Source organism: Rhipicephalus sanguineus, chromosome 7 (assembly GCF_013339695.2).
Source record: "Rhipicephalus sanguineus isolate Rsan-2018 chromosome 7, BIME_Rsan_1.4, whole genome shotgun sequence".
Taxonomy (NCBI): domain Eukaryota; kingdom Metazoa; phylum Arthropoda; class Arachnida; order Ixodida; family Ixodidae; genus Rhipicephalus; species Rhipicephalus sanguineus.
This window is the reverse complement of record NC_051182.1, coordinates 123972144-123992916: the sequence shown is the minus strand read 5'-3', so window position 1 is coordinate 123992916 and position 20773 is coordinate 123972144. Positions and strand designations below refer to the sequence as shown.

General features: G+C 46.3%; 1 protein-coding gene across 1 annotated transcript in view; it reads left to right on the top strand.

Annotated features, from left to right (window-relative positions):
• Positions 1-16277: 16277 nt before the first annotated feature.
• Positions 16278-20773, top strand: part of LOC119399830 (cytochrome P450 3A11) — a 54250-nt gene continuing 49754 nt past the window's right edge. Inside the window, exon 1 of the mRNA XM_037666686.2 lies at positions 16278-16451. Within this exon, the coding sequence (XP_037522614.1) occupies positions 16372-16451 (80 nt within the window). The 5' untranslated portion in view covers positions 16278-16371. The remainder of the gene's footprint in view (positions 16452-20773) is intronic.

Genomic DNA, 20773 nt, shown 5'->3' with positions numbered 1-20773 from the left:
TCATCAACAAGTTCATAGACCAAAGCTTCACCACTTTGAGATCGCTGGTGGAAGGAGAAGTAGTCTACGAGGCCGAGCATGTAGTAGCATGCAACGCCAAGGAAAAGAAAGAAAATACAATACGTTTGCCGGATTTGTTCTGCAAACGTCGGCTGTAAACTAGGACCCACGCGAACTTGAAATAGCGGTGAATAAAATAGAAGTTATTGCAGCAACCAGCAGCCGCAAAACAAGATGGTAAATATTTGACGAATACCCCAGCAATTTTGGAAGCAGTGTCATGTTTAACGCCAACAGGGTGGCATATTTCCCACGTAAATAAATGATGCTCCAAGAATATACATGGGGTTGGAGAGGCCCAACGTCAGTTTGAGAGTGACACAAATAAATTTGGGACAGTGTTTGCGTCAGGGGAACGCAAGTTTGACTGAAAAAATGTTATTGCCAACATAAATGCAGCACACAACCGCAGCATTTGACTCTCTCGCTATGTACGTCCACCAGCAAACGTCGCGTAGCTTATGAAGGCGAAAGCCAGATGCCTCTTCAAACGGGAAGATTGACCGTCGCGGCGTCAAGACGAGTGACGCAAAAAATAATCGTCACGTGATGAGGTCAACATATGACGTCATCATGACGTCATAGACCTCCTAAATTTGTAACTTCATTATGACGTTACATAACGTGATGTCACATGCTGACGTATTCACACGACATAGTCCCTTTGCATTGCCTCCGTGATCGGTGATGGCGTTATCATATGACGTCATCATGACGTCACAGATCGCCAAATATGTAGCGTCTATATGACGTGCTATAACGTGACGTCACATGATCACACATTCAACGTCATGGTCGCTTTGCATTGCCTCCGTGATCGGTCACGGAGGCCGTGCAAAACCGCGTTAGGCGCAGAACGCTTTTGGAGGGGGGCGCGGGAGAATCCATACATCGACTGACAAGAAGGAGAAGATGGCTTTCACCTTCTAGTGATCTTTGCCGAATGCATAAAAGACCCTGTGAGTTTTTTAATTCAAAGTGTCTAAACAATGACTTGCGCATCTGCAGCCGATTTTGTGGACGCTGAGTACGGGGCCGACGATCAAGAGGTCGCACGGGAGGGTTCTGAGATGGTATCGCACGTGGTAAAAGGTAGCACCTTTTCCATCCTGTGGCAGATAAGCATCATTTGCCGGCGGGAAGCGCTCATGAGCCATCGTCTCAGTGCGCGCTGTCTGCTACTCACCGAACATCGCACGCCCGACGCAGTAACGAAAGTCTTCGTCGCGTAAGTGCTTGTTGCACACAAGTCTCGTAGCCGATGGCTACTTGCCGGTTCTTAGCTTTACAACCCATGCTTCACGCAGTTTCTTGTCCCGCGGTTACCGGTGCAGGCTGACACTGGGCTCCGTTGCGTAAGGCCGGCACTGCGGCACCGAGCAGTAGAGCCCCATGTTCGTCGCCTTCAGAGGCAGCCACTCTATTAAAATGGTTTCAATTGAGCAGAAAATGTGAGAAAACTTCCGTATTTGAACAGACCACAGCGCATGTGGTACTTCAAACTCGTTTTCAAAGCACGCGGCAGCGCTCCACAAGCAGCCGACGCGGCCGCTGAGACCACGTGATCCTGCCAAGCACGTCACGCCGACGGTGGCGCCGGCGTTTCCAGTGGTGGGCCTCGAGGCCAATACTTGCGCAGCGAGAACTTGCCCTTCCGCTGTCTGCTCGCGCGGGTTTCTTGTGCTAAGGGGAAGAGGGATGTTTCACGCTTTCACCGTGATGTCCGCGCTCATGTTACGGAGCGTACGAAAGCCACTCGAGCTCAAAGGACGCCGCTAAACGAACAAAAAGAAGATGAGCGCGAACTATCAAGTGTCACAGCTCGACACTTGAAGCACGCTAGTTTCCTTCGCTGCTTCGGCCGCCTTTGCAACAGGAGCGCTGTTCAAACTGAGAGTATCCATTGGCGAGCCTCACTTCATATAGCATTAGTTTCTTGCTATCGCATTCATTGCTTCGGTCTTGCGGCGAAACTGTGACTTTTTTTGTTCATCGCTGCTACTTTCCAGAATATCCTGCCGGCAAGCATCGTGAGACAAACATTTGCACATGTTCTACATGTAAGCAACTGCTAGAGCACCTAAGGAACAGTTGACTGTCCCGCTGCAGCTATGCATACCCAGGACCAGGAAGCAGTTACATGTGTTTCCTGCCTAATGAACATGATTTGTGGCGCACGCGCAGAGTGCGCGTTAATACGAAGTTACGCTGGCACGCTGCCCACTGAAGCTGTCAGTCCTAGTAATTACTGTGATTTATTAGCGTAAATGAACGTCATTATTGTCACTCTGTCGTCATTAGTATGTGTAATTACTGATCGCTTTCGAACCCCTTCTCCTAATTGCCTTTTCATCGGGGACGTGCATGAAACGACCAAGCTTGAAGAGCTGCTTGTAGCGTACTCTGCTTACCCACACAAGTTTTGTTAATATTGCAAGACTCACTGACAATGCAATTTTGTAATGAATGTGCATCGAACGAAATTGTGCGAGGATATGTAGCATAACTGTAGCGGGGAAAAGCTAGCACTTCATTTTTTGTTATTTTTTTGCAAACAAAAGTGATGACGAGCTCGAAGATGAAATAGATAAGATTGTCACCCGTTATTCTTCGTCATTCTCGACACGAGTCCTGTTCGTGTCGACATAACACGAAACAACAATTGTGTTATCAAATTATTGATAATAATTTCTGAGGTTTTCTGTGCCAAACCGCGATATGACCATGAGGCACACCGTATGCGGGTCTCCGGATCTATTTCCGCCGCCTACTGACCGGTCGCGGGATCGAATCCCGACCGCGGCGGCTGCATTTTCGATGGAGGCGAAAATGTTTGAGGCTCGTGTACTTAGGTTTGGTGCACGTTAAAGAATCCCAGGTGGTCGAAATTTCCGGCGCACTCCACTACGGCGTCCCTCATAATCATATCCAGGTTTTGGGACGTTAAATTCCAGATATTGTTGTTACAATTTCCGCAGCCTGGGACTCTTTAACGTGGACATAAATACAAGTACACGGGTGTTCTCGTTTTTCACTTTAACAGAGATGACGCCTACGTGGCCGGAAATTGAACACCTGCACTCAACTTTAGTAGCGCGACACCCTACCTGCTAAAGCAACACCGGCGGTTAAAATGCGTTGTCCATGTCTGTCATTCAAGCAGAATGTGGGCAACATCGATGTACTATTTCACATGGCGAGAAAGAATGCATATACAATATTCTTGTTTCTTAATTTTTTATTTATTATGTATATATTTATTTGCAGCACACTGCGGTCGAAATGCCAAGCAGTGGGGCATAACAAGAACTAATTGGCAAAAAAAAAACTCGAAAAACAATGGAAGCGATAAAAACACGATGAGGCAGTGCAACACAATATAAGAAATAAATACAGTAAAATGACCGCAAGATAATGCAAATCATAACTAGAGAAATATATGCAATGTCAGGCAGTCTCAATAGCTCATTTTTTTATGGTTCGGAAGAGCGAGATAGATAGTTGTCAAAATCAGGAGTATCATTATCATCAAAAGCTTCGAGAGGTAACGTTCTCCATTCACTGATGGTCCGGGGAAAGAAAGCGTTCCGGAAAAGATTAGTACGTGCTAAGTAAAGTTCAAGAGTGCAAGCATGTGTATGTCTAGTTTGTCTTGAAATTTGCTGCCTTAAGTAAGCCTCTGAACTAATGTCAAATCTGCGAAAACAAAGCGATTGTAGAAATTTCAGCCTACTGCTCTTCGGTATTGTAAAGTATGGATCTTAACAATCCCGTGTAAAGGGGTAGCCATCTCCAAGAAATGGCGACAACTTCCTAATTAATTTTTTATTCGAATATTTAAAAAAAGACAGGGAATAGCTTATAGTTAATGAAAATTCCTTGCGGCCAATCGATTCATATTTATAAAGGAATACTGGAAATCGAAGCTTCAGAAATGGAGAAAGAAGTATACATTGAAAATACGAGTGCGTTTGTCCTGTGTTCAGTCTCTTTCCTTGTGGCGTTTTGAAGCTGCGCTTTCCTGTATTCCTTTATAAATTATACGCCTGCATATAGCAGCCAATCTTAGGAGATTTTATTGTGTTCGTAAATGTAAGTCGTAGCATCACAGTATTTTAGTCAGATCCCGTGACGAACCTTACTGAATGCTGTTAACCACGTCAGTTCTATCTGGTCATTAGAAGAATGTGCGTTAAGTTGTGCACTCTGTGTTGAAGGTTTAGGCAATGTTTTAACTCGGCCGTCTTTCTTTCATGCACCCTTGCATCGACTACATAGCGAGCGCAGTTATTAGAAATATTGTAATGATTGTTGCATCAAGTTTAACAAAACGATTTGCAGCGAATGTGAGTCTAAGTGCCGTAGCGTGCAAAGCCCCAATGTATTGATGCAGGGCCGCAGTTGTAAACTAGTACTATTTTGTTGCGATTTTTTAATATTAGATGACCAACAGCTGCTGACATCTAACCGGCAGTAGCCAACACAAGCCTAGCATCATCTGTATAAATACGGTTGGTTTCCCATGAACTCAAACATATTTTAATCCTTTTGTTCTTTAGTGTTTGTATATATATATATATATATATATAGTTTCCCATGATTCAGCATTTTATGGTGGTTTTGTGTACTGCACTGCATTTTTAGGCATGTTTTGGCTAACTTTAGCCCAAGAAAACCTCTTTTTCTTTCTTTCTGATGCAAGCCAAGCAAACGCTTCTGATATATCCCACTATAATTCCTAATAATTATCCAAGGAGGTTTAAATATAATGAAGATAGTAAGGACCCAGTGCTCTAGATGTTCAGTGCGACAAAATTTTCGAAATGGTTCGCTTAAAATGGCAGTACTACGCTAGCATTCGTGTTGAATTTTAATGTATGAAAAAGCGTGTTCTGCTGCTAACATGAAGGCTGCGCGTCCAAGCCGCGCCTCTGTGGTAGCATTTCGACGGAGGCGAACGAAATGCTAGAGGCCCATGTACTTAGATTTAAGTGCTCGTCAAAGAACACTAGGTGGTCGATATTTGCAGAGCCCTCCGCTACGTCGTGCCTCACAATCGTATCATGGTCTTGGTACACAAAAACAAAGTCATTATTAATACTATACGAATAAGCATGGTCAGTTGAGTCCAACGAAACAGAAACGCAGCTATGTAGCGATCGCATTAAGCTTCCGTATTTGCTTGAACTATTTCTTTTGTTTGAAGAGTTATGAAGAAAGTAGCTTTGCTTTCCCGCGCAAAGCCATGCCCTTTGCTCAAAAGCCGCTCTTCCGTGTATATAATGCGGCAGTTAGCAAGTGGGAAGATAGTTAGCGGAAGCGTAGCGTTGCTATAAGGATTAGGAAACTAAAGTGCAAGAAAATTAATACGTTACGAAACAGTAGCAGCGTGAAATCTTCAAGACACACTGCGGCGACGCAAGAACTACGTTATCACAGGCGCTGCGGGAACGCTACATACTACACTAATCTGAAATTCCAAAAACAAACTTTTTCTTCTAGGTTGATACAGCAAAGTTTCGAGACTAAAGAAATGGGGCGTCGTGTGTGCTTGCGCTGTGACTTTAGCGTCAGGTTTAAAAAAATAGCGATGCTATTGTATTTCCTCGAAGCATTCTGGGAAAGTAATCAGCGAGCTTTTCCGATCCGAACCTAAGTTATGCAGCCGCTAAATGCATCTTCTTTGTGCATGGCTAAAGAAGAGGAGCTTGGTGATAAAGACGGCACGTGCAGCGTGGGCGTCGGCTCACGAGTTTTAACATTGGAGTCGCGTCTTGCCTAAGCGGAAACTAATTATCGCCAAATAATTATGCGCCTTTATTAGCGCCGGCTAAATTAAGTCTTTTCCGCCTCTGGTTTAAGCTGCTAATGAGGTATCGAAAGCGTCTTTCTGTAAGTTCGCCGCCTACGTAAACTGACAAATCATGCGCAAAAAAAACGCGTGATACTTTTAGGATTGCATGAGTTGCAGCATGACGGCATGTCCTCCATTGGCAACAGTCACTCTTTTATTCACCTAGATTTGGTTTTATTTTCTTTGTCGATACGAAAACGTGCGGCAATATTTGAATGGCATAAATCCGTCCGTATTTCAACAGATAATCTTACAAGAGATAACTAATAAGCAATGCGATAATTAACGTCTGCCAACCATATTCGTTATTCTGGGAAACCTCTTTTGACTATACGATGTTTTCTACATAACCTTTTACGATATCATCGTGCAGGCACGGACTATCTCGTGACGTTCCTCCGACCAGGGCGTTTCGCCAATCACGTATATCGCTTAAAGAATTTGCTTTGAAAGAGGTAAATGAACCCTGAAACAGTTTTTGAAGTTTTGTCGGCATTTATGTTGCAGCATCATAAAATAATTCGCGCCATAAATTATGCGACGCGCCTTTAACCACGGCAGCTACGGGCAATCGTGTGGTTACCCTCCTTCGTTACTGCCTAGCCTCGTGAACTTGTCGAACGCTCAGGCCGTCGCTGGCGACGGCCGCGCACCCGGCGGATTGAGCTGCGCTACCCTCTCCGTGGCCTCCGCAATCAACACCGCCAGAGCGCCCGGCGAGCCTTCGGGCAACGGCGATGAAGCGCTAGGAGTGGCTTGAGATCTGCTCTGCCAGGTGCCGCCACACTACCAGCCGTTCCTATTTTATTCTCTTGTACGCCTACAATCGGCAAACGCCAAATAAATATGCGGACAAACAAAAAGTACGTGAGAACCATCACCGATAACTGTAAACTCGGTCGATGGGGGTTGATCTGTAGCGATTCGCATGTTTGAAGTCTTGTAATAAATTACACATTTGTCGCAGACAGCTTAAATCGATCCGCAAGTGATCCTTAGGACCTGCTTGACGGGAACAGTGCATTTATAAAATATCGTCAAAACCGTTTCAGAGACCCCGTAAGAACATCCTGGTACATGTCTTCAAACGTTGATTGTTAAACTTTATGTGTATGCCACTTCACACCGCGCCCACGCTATGCAAATCGCACTGCCATGCGGGTCTAGTTACTGCACTGACATACAACACAAGGTGCGATGTATTGGTGATGCTACAGACCAATGACGGCAAGCCTGGTTCTGGGACACGTAAGTACGATACACGCTTAAACAATATCGGGTTTTCGAGGCCCTGGGCGAAAATTAAATGAGGGCATCACATGCTCCTGCCGTATAGGCGTTCAATCTGTGATGATGTGAGGTTCGTCCTACAGGGGAATGAGATTGACGTCAATATACCCCGAGCCGATGAGACCACCCCAACAGTGACGCCAGTATCTGTTCTTACGACACCACACATCACGTCCTATATACAACACCGAACCGGACAAGCGTACAATATGTGCTTGATAAGTAAGGCACCGTGCAGTTTGGGAATGGATGGCTAGAAAGCTGGTTTACACAGGTTGATTAGAATGTTTCCTGACCATTGCAGGATATCTTCCTGCGAATATTGAGGCGAAAGTACTAGTTGTTTCATCGAACTCGAAAATTGACCGTCGGCGTCCCGCGGCATGGGCGACAACCCGAGTGATCCAAAAATCATCATCACGTGATGGCGTCACCATATAAAGTCATCACGACGTCACAGGTCATAAAAATTTGGGACGTCATCATGAAATCATCACGAAGTCACTGTGAGGGCACATAACGGGACGTCACATGCGGGCGTCATCACATGACATCGCCACTTTGTCAAAGTTGGCTCGTTCACGGAGGCAGTGAAAACCAGGCGAGACGTAGAAAGCTTGCAATGCCTCCGATGATGGAGGCAGTGCAAAACCATGTTAGGTGCAGAAAACTTTCGAAGGGGGCACGGGGGCATCAGTACATCGACTAAGAACAAAAACAAGATGGCTTTCGCATTCGAGTCGCCTTAGGCGAATGGATAAGGAACCCTGTGAGTTTTTATGCAGAGGCAGTGCCTTCACAGGCTTGGCAACTATTTGAAGCGAACGCATTGAACCGTCATCGAAACGCCGGCAGAGAAGACGCGCCTTGTTTACCTTCCCTCGAAATGTGCCGCTACGTTGAATTTCAAAGCAAGCTCCTCCCGTTCGATAACGTATAATCTATGGCGGCTTGTTTGTTGAAACGAAAGGAAGTGCAAGCGCTGTGGTTTCAAACGCGTCGCGTAATACGGTTGACCTCGCTCCGTGCATTACAGCTGAGGGCTTCGTCTTTCTGAATATTAAAATAAATAGGGCTCTTCTAATAACGCAGGGCATGTTCGACTTGAGCTAATATTCTCCCCTTCTGCCAAGGGTGGCCGTAACTTGAGACCAATATGTATTTTATACGCGAATGCCTATTGGGGTGAAAAGTTTTGTAATCTGGTTTGTCTCGATAAACATCGGCTTCCTTGTTATCAGACAACGCAACTCATTATTAAAGCAGCACTGGTTCTTACATATTTTTAACTTTCGCTAAGCTTACACTTTTACGCACATGGTCTTTCTTCGGTACATGGGCGCTTGCATCGACATCTATCTACACCTAAGTACACAAACGAGCGAAATGTTTCTTGCAAAAACATATTTCGTCAAAATATCGAGCAACACATGGTTGCTTCTCCAATGACGTTTTAAATTAGCTCAATTCTTTCGAAGCCGCCATAATCAAAGTCGCATAGCAGAACCTTCTTTTATCTAGCAAGTACACCTCCTCTTCCGCTTCGGTGTGTTCACTGGTGAAACCTTCTCAAGACTGGTGATTGCATCAGTTCCTTCCGTTTTCGACGCTTCTTAAATATAGTACCCACCTCCATTCATCAGAACTGTCTGGCTAAGTTTGGCTAATGAAACAAAACCAAATAGTAGAGAAGTCGAAGAAAACCAAATACTTCATAACCTGTCGCATTCCGGAGTGTCACAGGCAACACAAAGTTTTCGGATTGGTTGTTTCGTCACAAGATGACTGATCGAGGTTATGATCGTGACACCCGGATAATTGATTAGGCGTGAAAGTTTTTCCCGCTTCCTAACCCGGGCGATCGATAAAGAACAGTCTTTCGCGAGACTTGGCGGGACCTCACGAGACGGACGACGTCAAGTGCGCTAAAGCCGTGGTTATGCTTTCCGGTGGTTGGACTCAAGTCTTCTCACAATCGATACTGCTCGTCCACTGCGCTGCTATAGTGGTTACAGTGCTCGGCTGCTGTCTCGAAAGTCGTGGGTTCGATTCCGGTCGCGGCGGTCACAATTCGAAGAAGGCGAAATGGCATAGGGGCCCGTGTACTCTGCGAGGTCAGTGCGCGTTAAATATAACCAGATGGTCGATATTTTCCGGAGCCCTCCACTACGGCGTGTCTCATAATAGTATCGCGGTTTTGGCACGTAAAACCCGAGAAACTATTATTATTCGATAATGTTTGCCAAGAACTGAAATCTTTCATGCTTCGATAGTGCACCCCATGAATGCTGTGGCGCTTTCGCCATATGAAAGTCTCTCGCTGTCAGCTTTGAGCTGCCACTTCAACGTGGAGTATGACACACAGACTGCATCATGACCTTTCCCTTTGTTTCGGAAAGATCAGCTCGGCCACTTCTCTATTCCTGAACGCTGGCTCTGCGGTAATCTGCGTTAATTTCCTTAAAAAAGCACTGTTCCCCAGTTCAGCGGTGTCGAACGTTATATCGACTCCACAGCCCATTTTGTTGCGGCGAATTTCACAGTGATATATCCAAGCTCCACATCTTCACATGCATCCTCTTTGTGAAGAATTCTAGCGTTGTGTTCAAGGTGCATTTCTTGTTTTACTACTACGGCATGTGTATTTTATAAGTGGCTTTGCTGTCTAGACAGTGCCTTTCATTGTATAGATGATGACAGAGGTAGTAATCGTATAATAACAAGGTGACACAAGTGATCTTGTTATTCTTATTTGATAGAGAAAAAAATAAGGAGTACCACCACCACTGCATATTCTAGAGGCAACTTTTTTTTTCTTTTTTTTTTTGAGAATACAGATCAATTATAAGGAGAGGGTATGAGACTAAGGCACCTGCCGTCTTCACGCCCGAAATCAACGTACCGGCGGAAATACTTAGCCGCTCCTAAAGTTATATTAAAATGATTATTTAACAAAACCTTAACTACCTTTTTAATAATCAACTTCAGAGGAGTTGGTTGTTTATATGGGAAAGTTGTGTGGGGTCACAATTTATGACCCAATAATATTCCAGAAAACCAAAACATTTGCGCCTAATTCGAGATACTTAGTATGGAACTTCCACGGCGATATTGAAACCGAGTGCCCCGGGCGCGCTGGACACGGGGCTGCTGTGTTGCCTCAGGCCGGAAGTACCCGTCGCGGAAAGCTTCCCGTCACAGGGGAAAAAAAAAACAGGTCCGAAAAGTAGTGGGGAAAAGCGAACCAGGGTCTTGTGGGAGAGAGCGAAAGGAAAGGCAGATAGACACAACAACTCCAGAAGACAGGAGATTTCCAGGCCGGATAAAAGAGCAGGGGCGTTGCATCAGCATGATGGATGGCAGCCGGGGTGTTGGGAAGCGCGATTCCATATCCTACACTCTAAGAAAAAAAAACTACAAAAAGAGAGTATGTGTTATTCCTGTCGGTGAGCTCTGACTAGCCACGTATATGGCTTTCTTTAATAAAGAAACGTTCACTCTCTTTTGGGTCCCACGACTCTCCGACGAGAGTGTAAAGATCGCCGAAGAGAGTTGACGTGTCTCTTTAAAGAGAGTTATATGCGTTGCAAGTCCGGACTCACAAAGGGGAGTCAAAAAATGAAAGTTTCTTTTTTATTATTTTTCAATCGGGTGGTTGTTTCGCAGTGCTCTGGAGACACCGAAAAATTGTTGTAAAAAAGCAACTACTCATTACTACTAAAATAGGCAGTCCATTACACGATAAGGAAGGAGCAAAATGACCTGCATATCCGCGTACTCTCGTTGTAGAGGTTTAAAGCTGCTGAATTCACCACTTTAAAACACGGTCAGGGCACTCTCAAACGACCACTCGAATGTGCCATTAGAGTGTACAGAGCGCGGTAGCGTAACTTCCGGTCACCACCGCGCCCGGGAGAGCCGTGTGATCTGAGCAGAATCGTAATTCAAGACGTCATGCCATCACAAAATGTTATGAAAGGAAAATGTTCTGCCTGGCGTTGCATTAGTATTGCCATCTCGCCACTGTCACTGGTTGGCCCGTGTCACTGGGGTGCCAGTAACCTACGCCTTTCCACTTCGCGGTCCTCACTATTTAAAGGCGTAATCTTTTGATGCCTCAACAAACGCGAAAAGTGACAGTCGGCGTCGGCGTCAACACGAGTAATCACGATGGCGTCACCATATGACGCCATCGTGACGTCAGAAATTGCCAAAATTTGTGGCGCCATTATGAAGTCATAAGAGATATCACTGCGACGTCACACTGCGTGACGTTATGATATGCGTTATAACATGACATTATACGTGCGCCGATCCCGTAGGCAACGTCAGGTGCAGAAAGCTTGCAGTGCCTGCGATCCCGGAGGCATTGGAAAACCACGCTTGGTGAAGATAGCTTTCGGGGACGGGGGGATACATACAATCGACGAAGAAGATAAAGAAGATGGCTTTCGCTTTCGTGTCACCTTGGACCCTGCGAGTTTTTGAAAGGATCACTACTGCCAGAACCGGAGTCAACAGCGACGCGCTGCTCTAACAATGACGTCGTACGTCAGGTCTGTGCTCATATGAAGTTACTGATCCCCATGTGACGGTGACCGCAAATTTCCCAACAACCCTTTTTAGGTTATGGAAACGCGCCGCTGGGACTGCCGGCATACGTCACTAGCAGCCAGTCGGGGGCAAGGCATAGAACTACGAATACAGATGTCTCTGTGAGCGTTGGACACGTGCTCACAAATTTTTGACAAGTGCTAACGAAAAGACAGCAACTACAGTTGTACAGACTACAGACGTGAAGCTTCATCGGCCTTGTACTCGTCCTTCGAAACACGGAAGCACACAGGGAACATATATGCATTTTACTTTCAGAAGTGCTTCTCTGGATTGGTAAGGCATACTAAAGGGTAATTATGCTCTGCCGCGGTGCACACACACACACGAATAACCACAAGAGCACGAAGCGCAGCGCGAGGTCCAACAAGGACAAGCCCACTAGGTGTGTGATTGTCCTTGTTACGAAACGGCCACAGACACTGCGCTTCGTGTCCCTTTGGCCGTTCATCTTTCTGCGTCCACCTCGGTAGCTCATCATTACCCTTCAGTCTGCGCTATATGGTGGCGCTACTAAGCTGTCGAACTCTCGACCCTGCAGTTCTAGGAAGCGGCGCATTCAAGGATAAGAACGAGAGAAGCGGCAACAAGGACAGGCACACTCCTAGTGCGCCTGCCTTTTTTGCCTCGTCTGTTGTCCTCATTTGGTGCGCCGCTCTCATAGAATTCATCCGCACATCAATTTGCCCAGCAACACATTTTACTGTAATACTCAAGTTTATCGTGGTTATCGATGGCTGTGGCGTCGTTCTGCTCGTGCTACTCAATTGTTCCGTTGCGAAGGACATTAACGATAGCGGAGACAACGTGCTGCGCGTGAGTGATAAGCTTGTACGTGTGTTACAGCTCTCACCATCAATACTTATCAGCAGCAAACGGTAGGAGAGCCGTTTCAGGGTCCTGCAGGCATAAAGCATGCGCAATGGCCACCGGCGCATATCACTGACCCGACGCGATAATGGTTACAGGCTTTGCTTTGCTGAGCTCGAGGTTGCGGGTTCGACCCCGACACCCGCACCGGTGGCCGTATTTCTACGATGTCGAAATGGCAGAGATGCTGACGTGCATTCCCACATTCTGGAGGAGCTTTTGAACGCTGAGTGTTCGAAACAATTCCGAACAGTCACCAAATATTTTGTGCCTCACGATTCCAAGGTGGTCTAGAAGCGAAATACCTCGAAACCTAATTTTATAAAATTGAAAATATCCGTTTAAGTGTACTGTTGGCTAACTTGCATAAGAACACACTGCAGGTAAGGAAACAACACGGAGTCAAGTTAACCTGATTAATGAGAAATGGACGGTCACTTGCAATATTTTGATATTCCAGCTAGAACAGTATAATTTAAGAATCGGGCATTGGCAAGAGAGAAGAAACGATCATTAAACAACGTATGACTCCTATTTCTAATTGGCGCCGCAACCTATAGTAGGATGTGAAAAAAAAATTAGGACCATACGATTCAAGCGACTCTTGGCCGATCCCCCTCAGTGGGCAGGTGCCAATTATCCCCAGGGGCGTCGTCATCATCGTCATGAATAGGCACAGAAAGGTCGAGGAAACGAATTTTCCAAACATGCGAAGCTGGTGCACGATGTTCTACGGCAAAAACGACTATTTACAGTCAATGACTGCCAAGAAGTGGTATATTTTCAAGAAATCGTGTGGCTTTTGAACGCAGGTGGCCGTACCATGGCCGTGCCTAGACCCAGACATAAGGGGGGGGTGTAAGAAACTTGAAGGAAAGGGGGTAAGTTAACGAGTGACCACCCCTGACTAGCGTCACGCTTTGTAAGCTCTTTCTTATGCGACGTTTGTCCGGGCCAATCGTTCGTGCTCGTCTCTATTCTGCTGTTTCACGCTGCAAAAGTGGCATTTTGGAATACTATGCTATCTAGATACGATATAAGTGAATCAAGTAAAATAACTAATAATGAGCTGGTCAGTTTGAGCGTTTCCCTTAAAGCAACAGCTACAACAAACGCAGTGTGTCCCCTCCCAGCACTTCATTGTTTCTTTATTCCTGTGACAATGCGTTGATATAGAAACACAACCTTACCTATCTGTGTTATCGAGATAAGGTTGCATTCCCAAGAGCCAGCGATATGAGGTTTTGGGACGTTAAACACGAGATATTATTAAGCTGCGGAACTAGGGCGATGTCCAGGCACAGGGTCTGTCCGTAAAGTAATCAGACTGGGTCTGGTAAAAAGAATTTAGTGATCCGATCAATATATATTTAAATTCTTCAAAATAGTTTTCTTGGGCGTCGATACACCAAGCACAACGCGATTCACTCGCTGGAGAGCCTCCCTGCTGCCGTAACCTCTCTCAGAGACTGTGACAGACTATTGGATGGCGGGACCACCGTCGGAACGGTGCCCTTTCTGGCTTCCCTTGAGCGATTGGGAACAGGAAGAAGTCTGCCGTGTTCACATCAGGGTTGTATCAGAATAACAGGTCGGCAAATTGTGCGGAGCTCATTCAGACTCTCCAACATATCTCAATCGGACTCACTCAGACACAGGTTCATCAAAATCTTTTTCAACGAAACTCACTCGTACTCAAACTCACCAAAGTATTACTCGACCGCACACACTCAGACTCACACTCACGGCTCTATCTGAGCCTGAGTGAGTACGTATGAATGGGTCGACTCATTAGCGATTTTGCCGACCTGCGATCAGGGCTACATCAACCTGAAGGTAAGCCCGGGAGACCTCTTCCTGTTCAGAATTTAAATGAAATGTACCGATTTATTCAATAAATTCTTTTTACTAGAACCCAGTCTCATCACTCTATGGACGGACCCTACATCTCCCCATACGTTGTCCACGCGGGCCGCTCAGGCTTTACCTGCGTGACACTGATAGCCCCCGGCTGGTGCCACTGTCGCAAAGTGCGATTCCACATTTCCCTCGTTCTTGGCTCGAACCAAAGCAAACTAATGACAGTGAAGGACCTGAAAAATTACAGGCCCATCAGCTTACTGTCCGTTGTCTACAAGCTATTCACAAAAGTAATTGCTAACAGAATTAATACGACATTAGAGTTTAATCAACCAAGGGACCAGGCAGGATTTCGTACAGGCTTCTCAACAATAGACCATATTCATACTATCAATCAGGTGATAGAGAAATGCGCGGAATACAACCAACCCCTATACATAGCCTTCATAGATTACGAGAAGGCATTTGATTCGGTGGAGACATCAGCAGTCATGCAGGCACTGCGGAATCAAGGCATCGACGAAGCCTATATAAACATAATGGAAGAAATCTACAGCGCATCCACAGCCACTATAGTCCTTCATAAAGAAAGCGACAGAATCCCAATAAAGAAGGGCGTACGACAGGGAGACACGATCTCTCCAATGCTATTCACCGCGTGTTTACAGGATGTTTTCAGGGCCCTAGATTGGGAAGAATTAGGGATAAGAGTTAATGGAGAGTATCTCAGTAACCTGCGCTTCGCTGATGACATTGCATTGATGAGTAACGCGGGAGACGAATTACAGCTCATGATTACTGAACTGGATACGGAAAGTAGAAGAGTAGGTCTGAAAATTAATATGCACAAAACTAAAGTAATGTGGAACAATCTTGGCAGAGAACAGCGCTTCGCGATAGGTGGCGAGACGCTGGAAGTTGTAAAGGAGTACGTCTACTTAGGACAGGTAGTAACCGCGGAGCCGAACCATGAGAGTGAAATAACTAGAAGAATAAGGATGGGATGGGGCTCATTCGGCAAGCATTATCAAATCATGAATGGTAGTCTACCACTGTCTCTCAAGAGGAAGGTATATAACAGCTGCATCTTACCGGTACTTACCTACGGAGCAGAAACCTGGAGACTTACAAAGAGGGTTCAACTTAAATTGAGGACGACGCAGCGAGCGATGGAAAGGAAAATGATAGGTGTAACCTTAAGAGACAGGAAGAGAGCAGAGTGGGTCAGGGAACAAACGGGGGTTAAGGATATCATAGTTGAAATTAAGAAGAAGAAATGGATATGGGCCGGCCACGTAGCACGTCGGCAGGATAACCGGTGGTCATTAAGGGTAACTAACTGGATTCCAAGAGAGGGCAAACGCGTGAGGGGAAGACAGAAAATTAGGTGGGTAGATGAGATTAAGAAGTTTGTAGGTATAACGTGGCAACAGAAAGCACAGGACCGGGTTGATTGGCGGAACATGGGAGAGGCCTTTGCCCTGCAGTGGGCGTAGACAGGCTGATGATGATGATGATGATGATGAATGACAGCATTGGTTTTGCTTCTTTTCATCGTTTTTACGCCGCCGTGTACAAAAATCAAGGAAGAAAAAGTACACTAAGGACAGCCAAGCCCATTAACCTTGGCCATTGAACGTATCGCTGGCGCCCAGCCAACAAAGACTAGCTTGCCTCTCCACGTCAAAGACGCGACGTTCGTTCGAGGTCGCATCGCGTCTTTTGCGCTTGGTGCCGTCGCATACGTTATTAACGCGATTCCGTCGGCGGGGCGAGTAACTTGCGAGTGGGTGCTCCCGACGTTGCGCGGTACAGCGGTCGCCATGGCATCTGCCGCATCTGACTGGAACGCCGCCTTCGTCGTGGTCGCTGCAGTCGCCGTTACCATTGCTGCTTTATGGCGGTAAGTGCTACCAGAGCTTGTTTGTGCGCAGCACTACAGGTAGCCAGATATTTTTTTTTCGGGGATGGGGGAACTGGGGGGGGGGTAACCTTCCTTTATGTACATTCGTGCGTCTGTTTGTATTTGTGCGTGTATGCTCATACGAGATATTAACTACCAACGTATTTTCGATGCAAAATTCCTGAAAGCTAAGTCTTTCGTATTGGCGTAATGTCATGCAGTCCTCATATTGAATGAAGTTCAATTCATTCAAGTTAAAATGGATTGTAAAAGATATAGTAGCAGTCCGTGCGCTGCAGTCCGTGCAGTCCGTGCAGGAAGGTAGGCGAGGTTAAAAGCTGTGTTGAATAGATCTCACTGCATCTCTCACAGCCGATCTCATCCTCTTACGGCGTGTCATTAGGAGCGGTGGCAGAAGTTTCTCGATACTCTCAACGGCAAATGTTGATTCTGGTGTACCGCGTGCCAAACCCAGGATATGATCTCGCTCCCGCCGATGTGAATAACCCCCTATTTATGACTGCCTTTTTTGTTCGCGTTTATGTCACACTGTTATTCCTACCACACTCTTTTTTGGGAGTCTTTGGAGCTATTTTAAATAAATAAAGAAAAAATACAATATTATAGGGCACACACTAGTATTGGGACTGCGGATCACCATTGACCAGCCGGGTTTAAGGCCGAAACAGACGGTACGATTTTCCACGCGATGCGACGTCCGACGCGGCGGTAGGGAAATCGGAATGGTGACCTTTCATAGCATCGGACAGCCACCGTTCCGGCTGCCGCACCGCCGCGTCGTACGTCGCATCGCGTGGAAAATCGTACGTCTGTCTCTCGCTTTAATTACGATACAATTAATTGTAAGTACACAGGCATCTATTTTGTTTACCTTTCACTTGTTTCCCATCGCGATGCAGCCGCCGCCCCCGGGAATCGAACCCGTCTCTTTGTGTATAGCACTGCGACACCTTAACCCACTAGTCTACCACAACGGGTAATAAGAACAAATGTTATCCAGTCGTCTAGTATTCTTTCAACCTTTTAATAAAAAAGGTTGCCGGTTTGGTCCGCACAGGCGGTAACTGTCGTCTACTTCAATTCAGTTTCTCCTTATCGGATAATTACTGTTTAGGAAAAAGTTTATTTACACTATGTACAAAAGATCGCACGATGAACATACATTACGTGCGTACAACAGTACGTGCAAATTTGCCCAACGGTGCGCTACGAAATACATTACCATCTCGCAGTGAACATAGCGGCAATTAAAAATACATGACCAATATGTTTGAAAGGAAAGAAGATTACTTTTAAGGGCTCGTTTTTCTTTGTTAAACACAATATTAATGAGAACTAACAAACAATAATGCCAAAGAAAGTATAGGGGGTGTTATTTCTAGCAATTAGGATATAAATGTGAAGAAAGTAAAGTGGACGAAAAGATAACTTTCCACCGGCAGGCACCGAAACTGCGACCTTCGAATAACGCGTCCGATGCTCTGCCACTGAGCTACGGCGGCGGTCATCCTCTCGTCCACTTTATGGGGTATATATGTGCATTTTATACCTTGGAGTGTTACCTAGGAGTGTTATTCGGCGCTGACTAACACTCCTAAGTTTAAAATGCACATATATACCCTATAAAGTGGACGAGAGGATGACCGCGCCGTAGCTCAGTGGTAGAGCATCGGACGCGTTATTCGAAGGTCGCAGGTTCTGTCCCTGCCGGCGGCAAGTTATCTTTTCGTCCACTTTACTTTCTTCACATTTGTATCCAAATTTCTACAAATAACACCCCCTATACTTTCTTTGGCATGATTGTCTGTTAGTTCTCATTAATGACCAATATGATGCGGCACAGTGTGCAGATCGCACAAAGCGATCACTGCGCTTTAGTTAAGCAAATAACCGCCCACGCTCTCCGTGCAGACGGTTAACCAGCGTAGTGCAAACGTGCGACCCCGGTGTTTATCACTCGTTCATCCTCACGGTGCGTCAATGTATTTCTCAATTATTGGTTACGTCCGTCCACAAATCTTCATTGTCATTCGCCGCCCGTGCGTTCCGGCCTTTATTTTCAGTGACCTGCGGTGAATAGTGACGCTTGCGGCACGTGCGCGCTGAGTTTTTGCGCACATAGGACGGACGAACTTTGAGAGAGAGAGGTTTATTTATAGGAAGGCGGAGAGGTTGGCCTGAGCGATAGTATGCTCTAGCCTGATACTCTATACGGGGAAACGGGAGGAAAAGGAGTGATTAATGACGATGGTGAGTTAGAGAGGTTAGTGCATACAGCCCCGTCAAGTTGGCGCTGTGCTGTAACCACGCCTCCAGTCCAGTGTCCTGTAGGAAAGCTGTGACCGCTCGCGCGACCACAGTTGCACTGTTGGCGTCAGGTCAAGGGCCCAACACAACCTCATCAGTTGATGGCCCATTACAAGATCGTTCAGCCGCGGAAACCAATTGCTGTCGGTCAAGTGCATATGCTGGTTTCGTCTAGCCATATACGGGTTCGTACTAAAACAAAGTGAAAATAACAACCGCAATACATTTCTTGGGCATCCTTATCTATTGGCTTACAGTGGTTATCTTACTTATCTCTAACAAAAAGAAAATGGCCCTCCAGACTCATTTCTAGGGCTAATTATCTGTTGGCTCTATGTGCTTAGGTTTAAAAAAAAAAGAAAAACTTGGAGGACGTTTGAGCTTCGCCTTCGAGAGTAGGACGCGATAGCGTAATCGCGAACCGTGTGCATCGCCTTCAACCGCGCCGCAAGTGAAGGAACGTTTGTGCGCGTAACATTGGTCGTTTCAAACTATGCTATAGAATGTCTACTGGATGTATGTACAGTTGCGAAGTGCCCATTAGCGCCAAAATTCTTCCTTTTGCAAACTGGAGAAGCACCAATTACGCGTCCGTAAAGTGCTACGCGCACCTGTGCAGCTGCCAACTTCATGATGGGTGGAGAGCTTTTTAAACCACCCACTCGTTGCGCAATTCACTCGATGTGACGCCTGGTACGATTCCACGATTCTGCCGCGCAATATTACACGCGTTAAGGCTACTCCACCCACTACATGGCATTTTTATAGTGTTCTTTTTTTGTAGCGTTTTGTAGCGTCAGCTACACTGGCCTAGCCAGGCCAGTTTCGCGTGCCTCCTTAAGAGTCGTGCATGCGCATGCGCGAGGATCAGTGATATCACGCACCGGAGCCGGCACCTCCCGAGCACTCCGCCGCCGCCGCGCGCGGACTCGCCGCCGCCGGTCTGCGCTTTCCAGAGGAGTGACGTCGTATCAGTGGTAGACGTATTGGCGCCGGCGCGCGCGCAGCTATTCGCCTTCGCTGTGCAGTCGCCGTCTGACACTGTGCTGGAGCCGCTTGATAGCGCCTCTGACTGGCGTTTGCCAGTGTGGTATAGCCATGGAGAAGGACAGCGCAAACGCTGCCCAACGGCGCAGGAAGAGCGGAGAAGCTTAACTCATCGGATCCCGAAGTAGTTACCTGACAAAATAAATATACATGCGCCACATAATACACCGTGTGTGTGTCATTGGAGCAGCAGTAAGCATGATAATCAAGCTGATCCTAGACAATCAGGAAAGCTAAGAATAATTAGCTGAACCTTTGCAAATGCTAGGTTATCCTGGCATAGCCGAGCTAAGCCAGTGCAACATTTTTTCATGAAGCATTTTCAAACACTGGCGTCGCTTCCCGGCAGAACACATGCTTGACGCGCAGAACGCGCGTGTTCGATTCTCACCGAGACCAAACATTTTTATTATTTAATTATTTACATCTATCTCGAATTTTCGCCCACGATGAACGACGCCGACGCCGGCACCGGAATTTTTGCGAAACCAGCTCTTTAACGATGTCGCGTTATAATGGACCTCTAGACCTACTCCTTGTTATCGTTATCTGCTGGCTTTGTGCTCATAATGTCTAACAAAAAGCAAAGTAAATTGGCCTCCAGACCAATTCCTTAGGTCACTTATCCGCTGGCCTTATGCAGCTATGTTTAACAAAAACAAAACAAAATGGCCTTCACACTCGCTTGTTTTTTTGTTTCGTTCAACCATCAACATTACTTATAGTTGCGACCTGCTCAAGGATACCGAAGTGGGCAATACTTGGGTGATGTGTTACGGACAAACTGCGTAGACAAAACGACAGCTGTACCGACACGGTAGATTATCTTGCTTGTTTACCTGTCCGGTCCCTGCCTGTCATCGGCGCTATAATTCAACATAATGATCGATCTGACGATTAGCGGAAGGTTGCGCTGTGGAATCGCTGAGATGCGTCTGCGGCGTTCC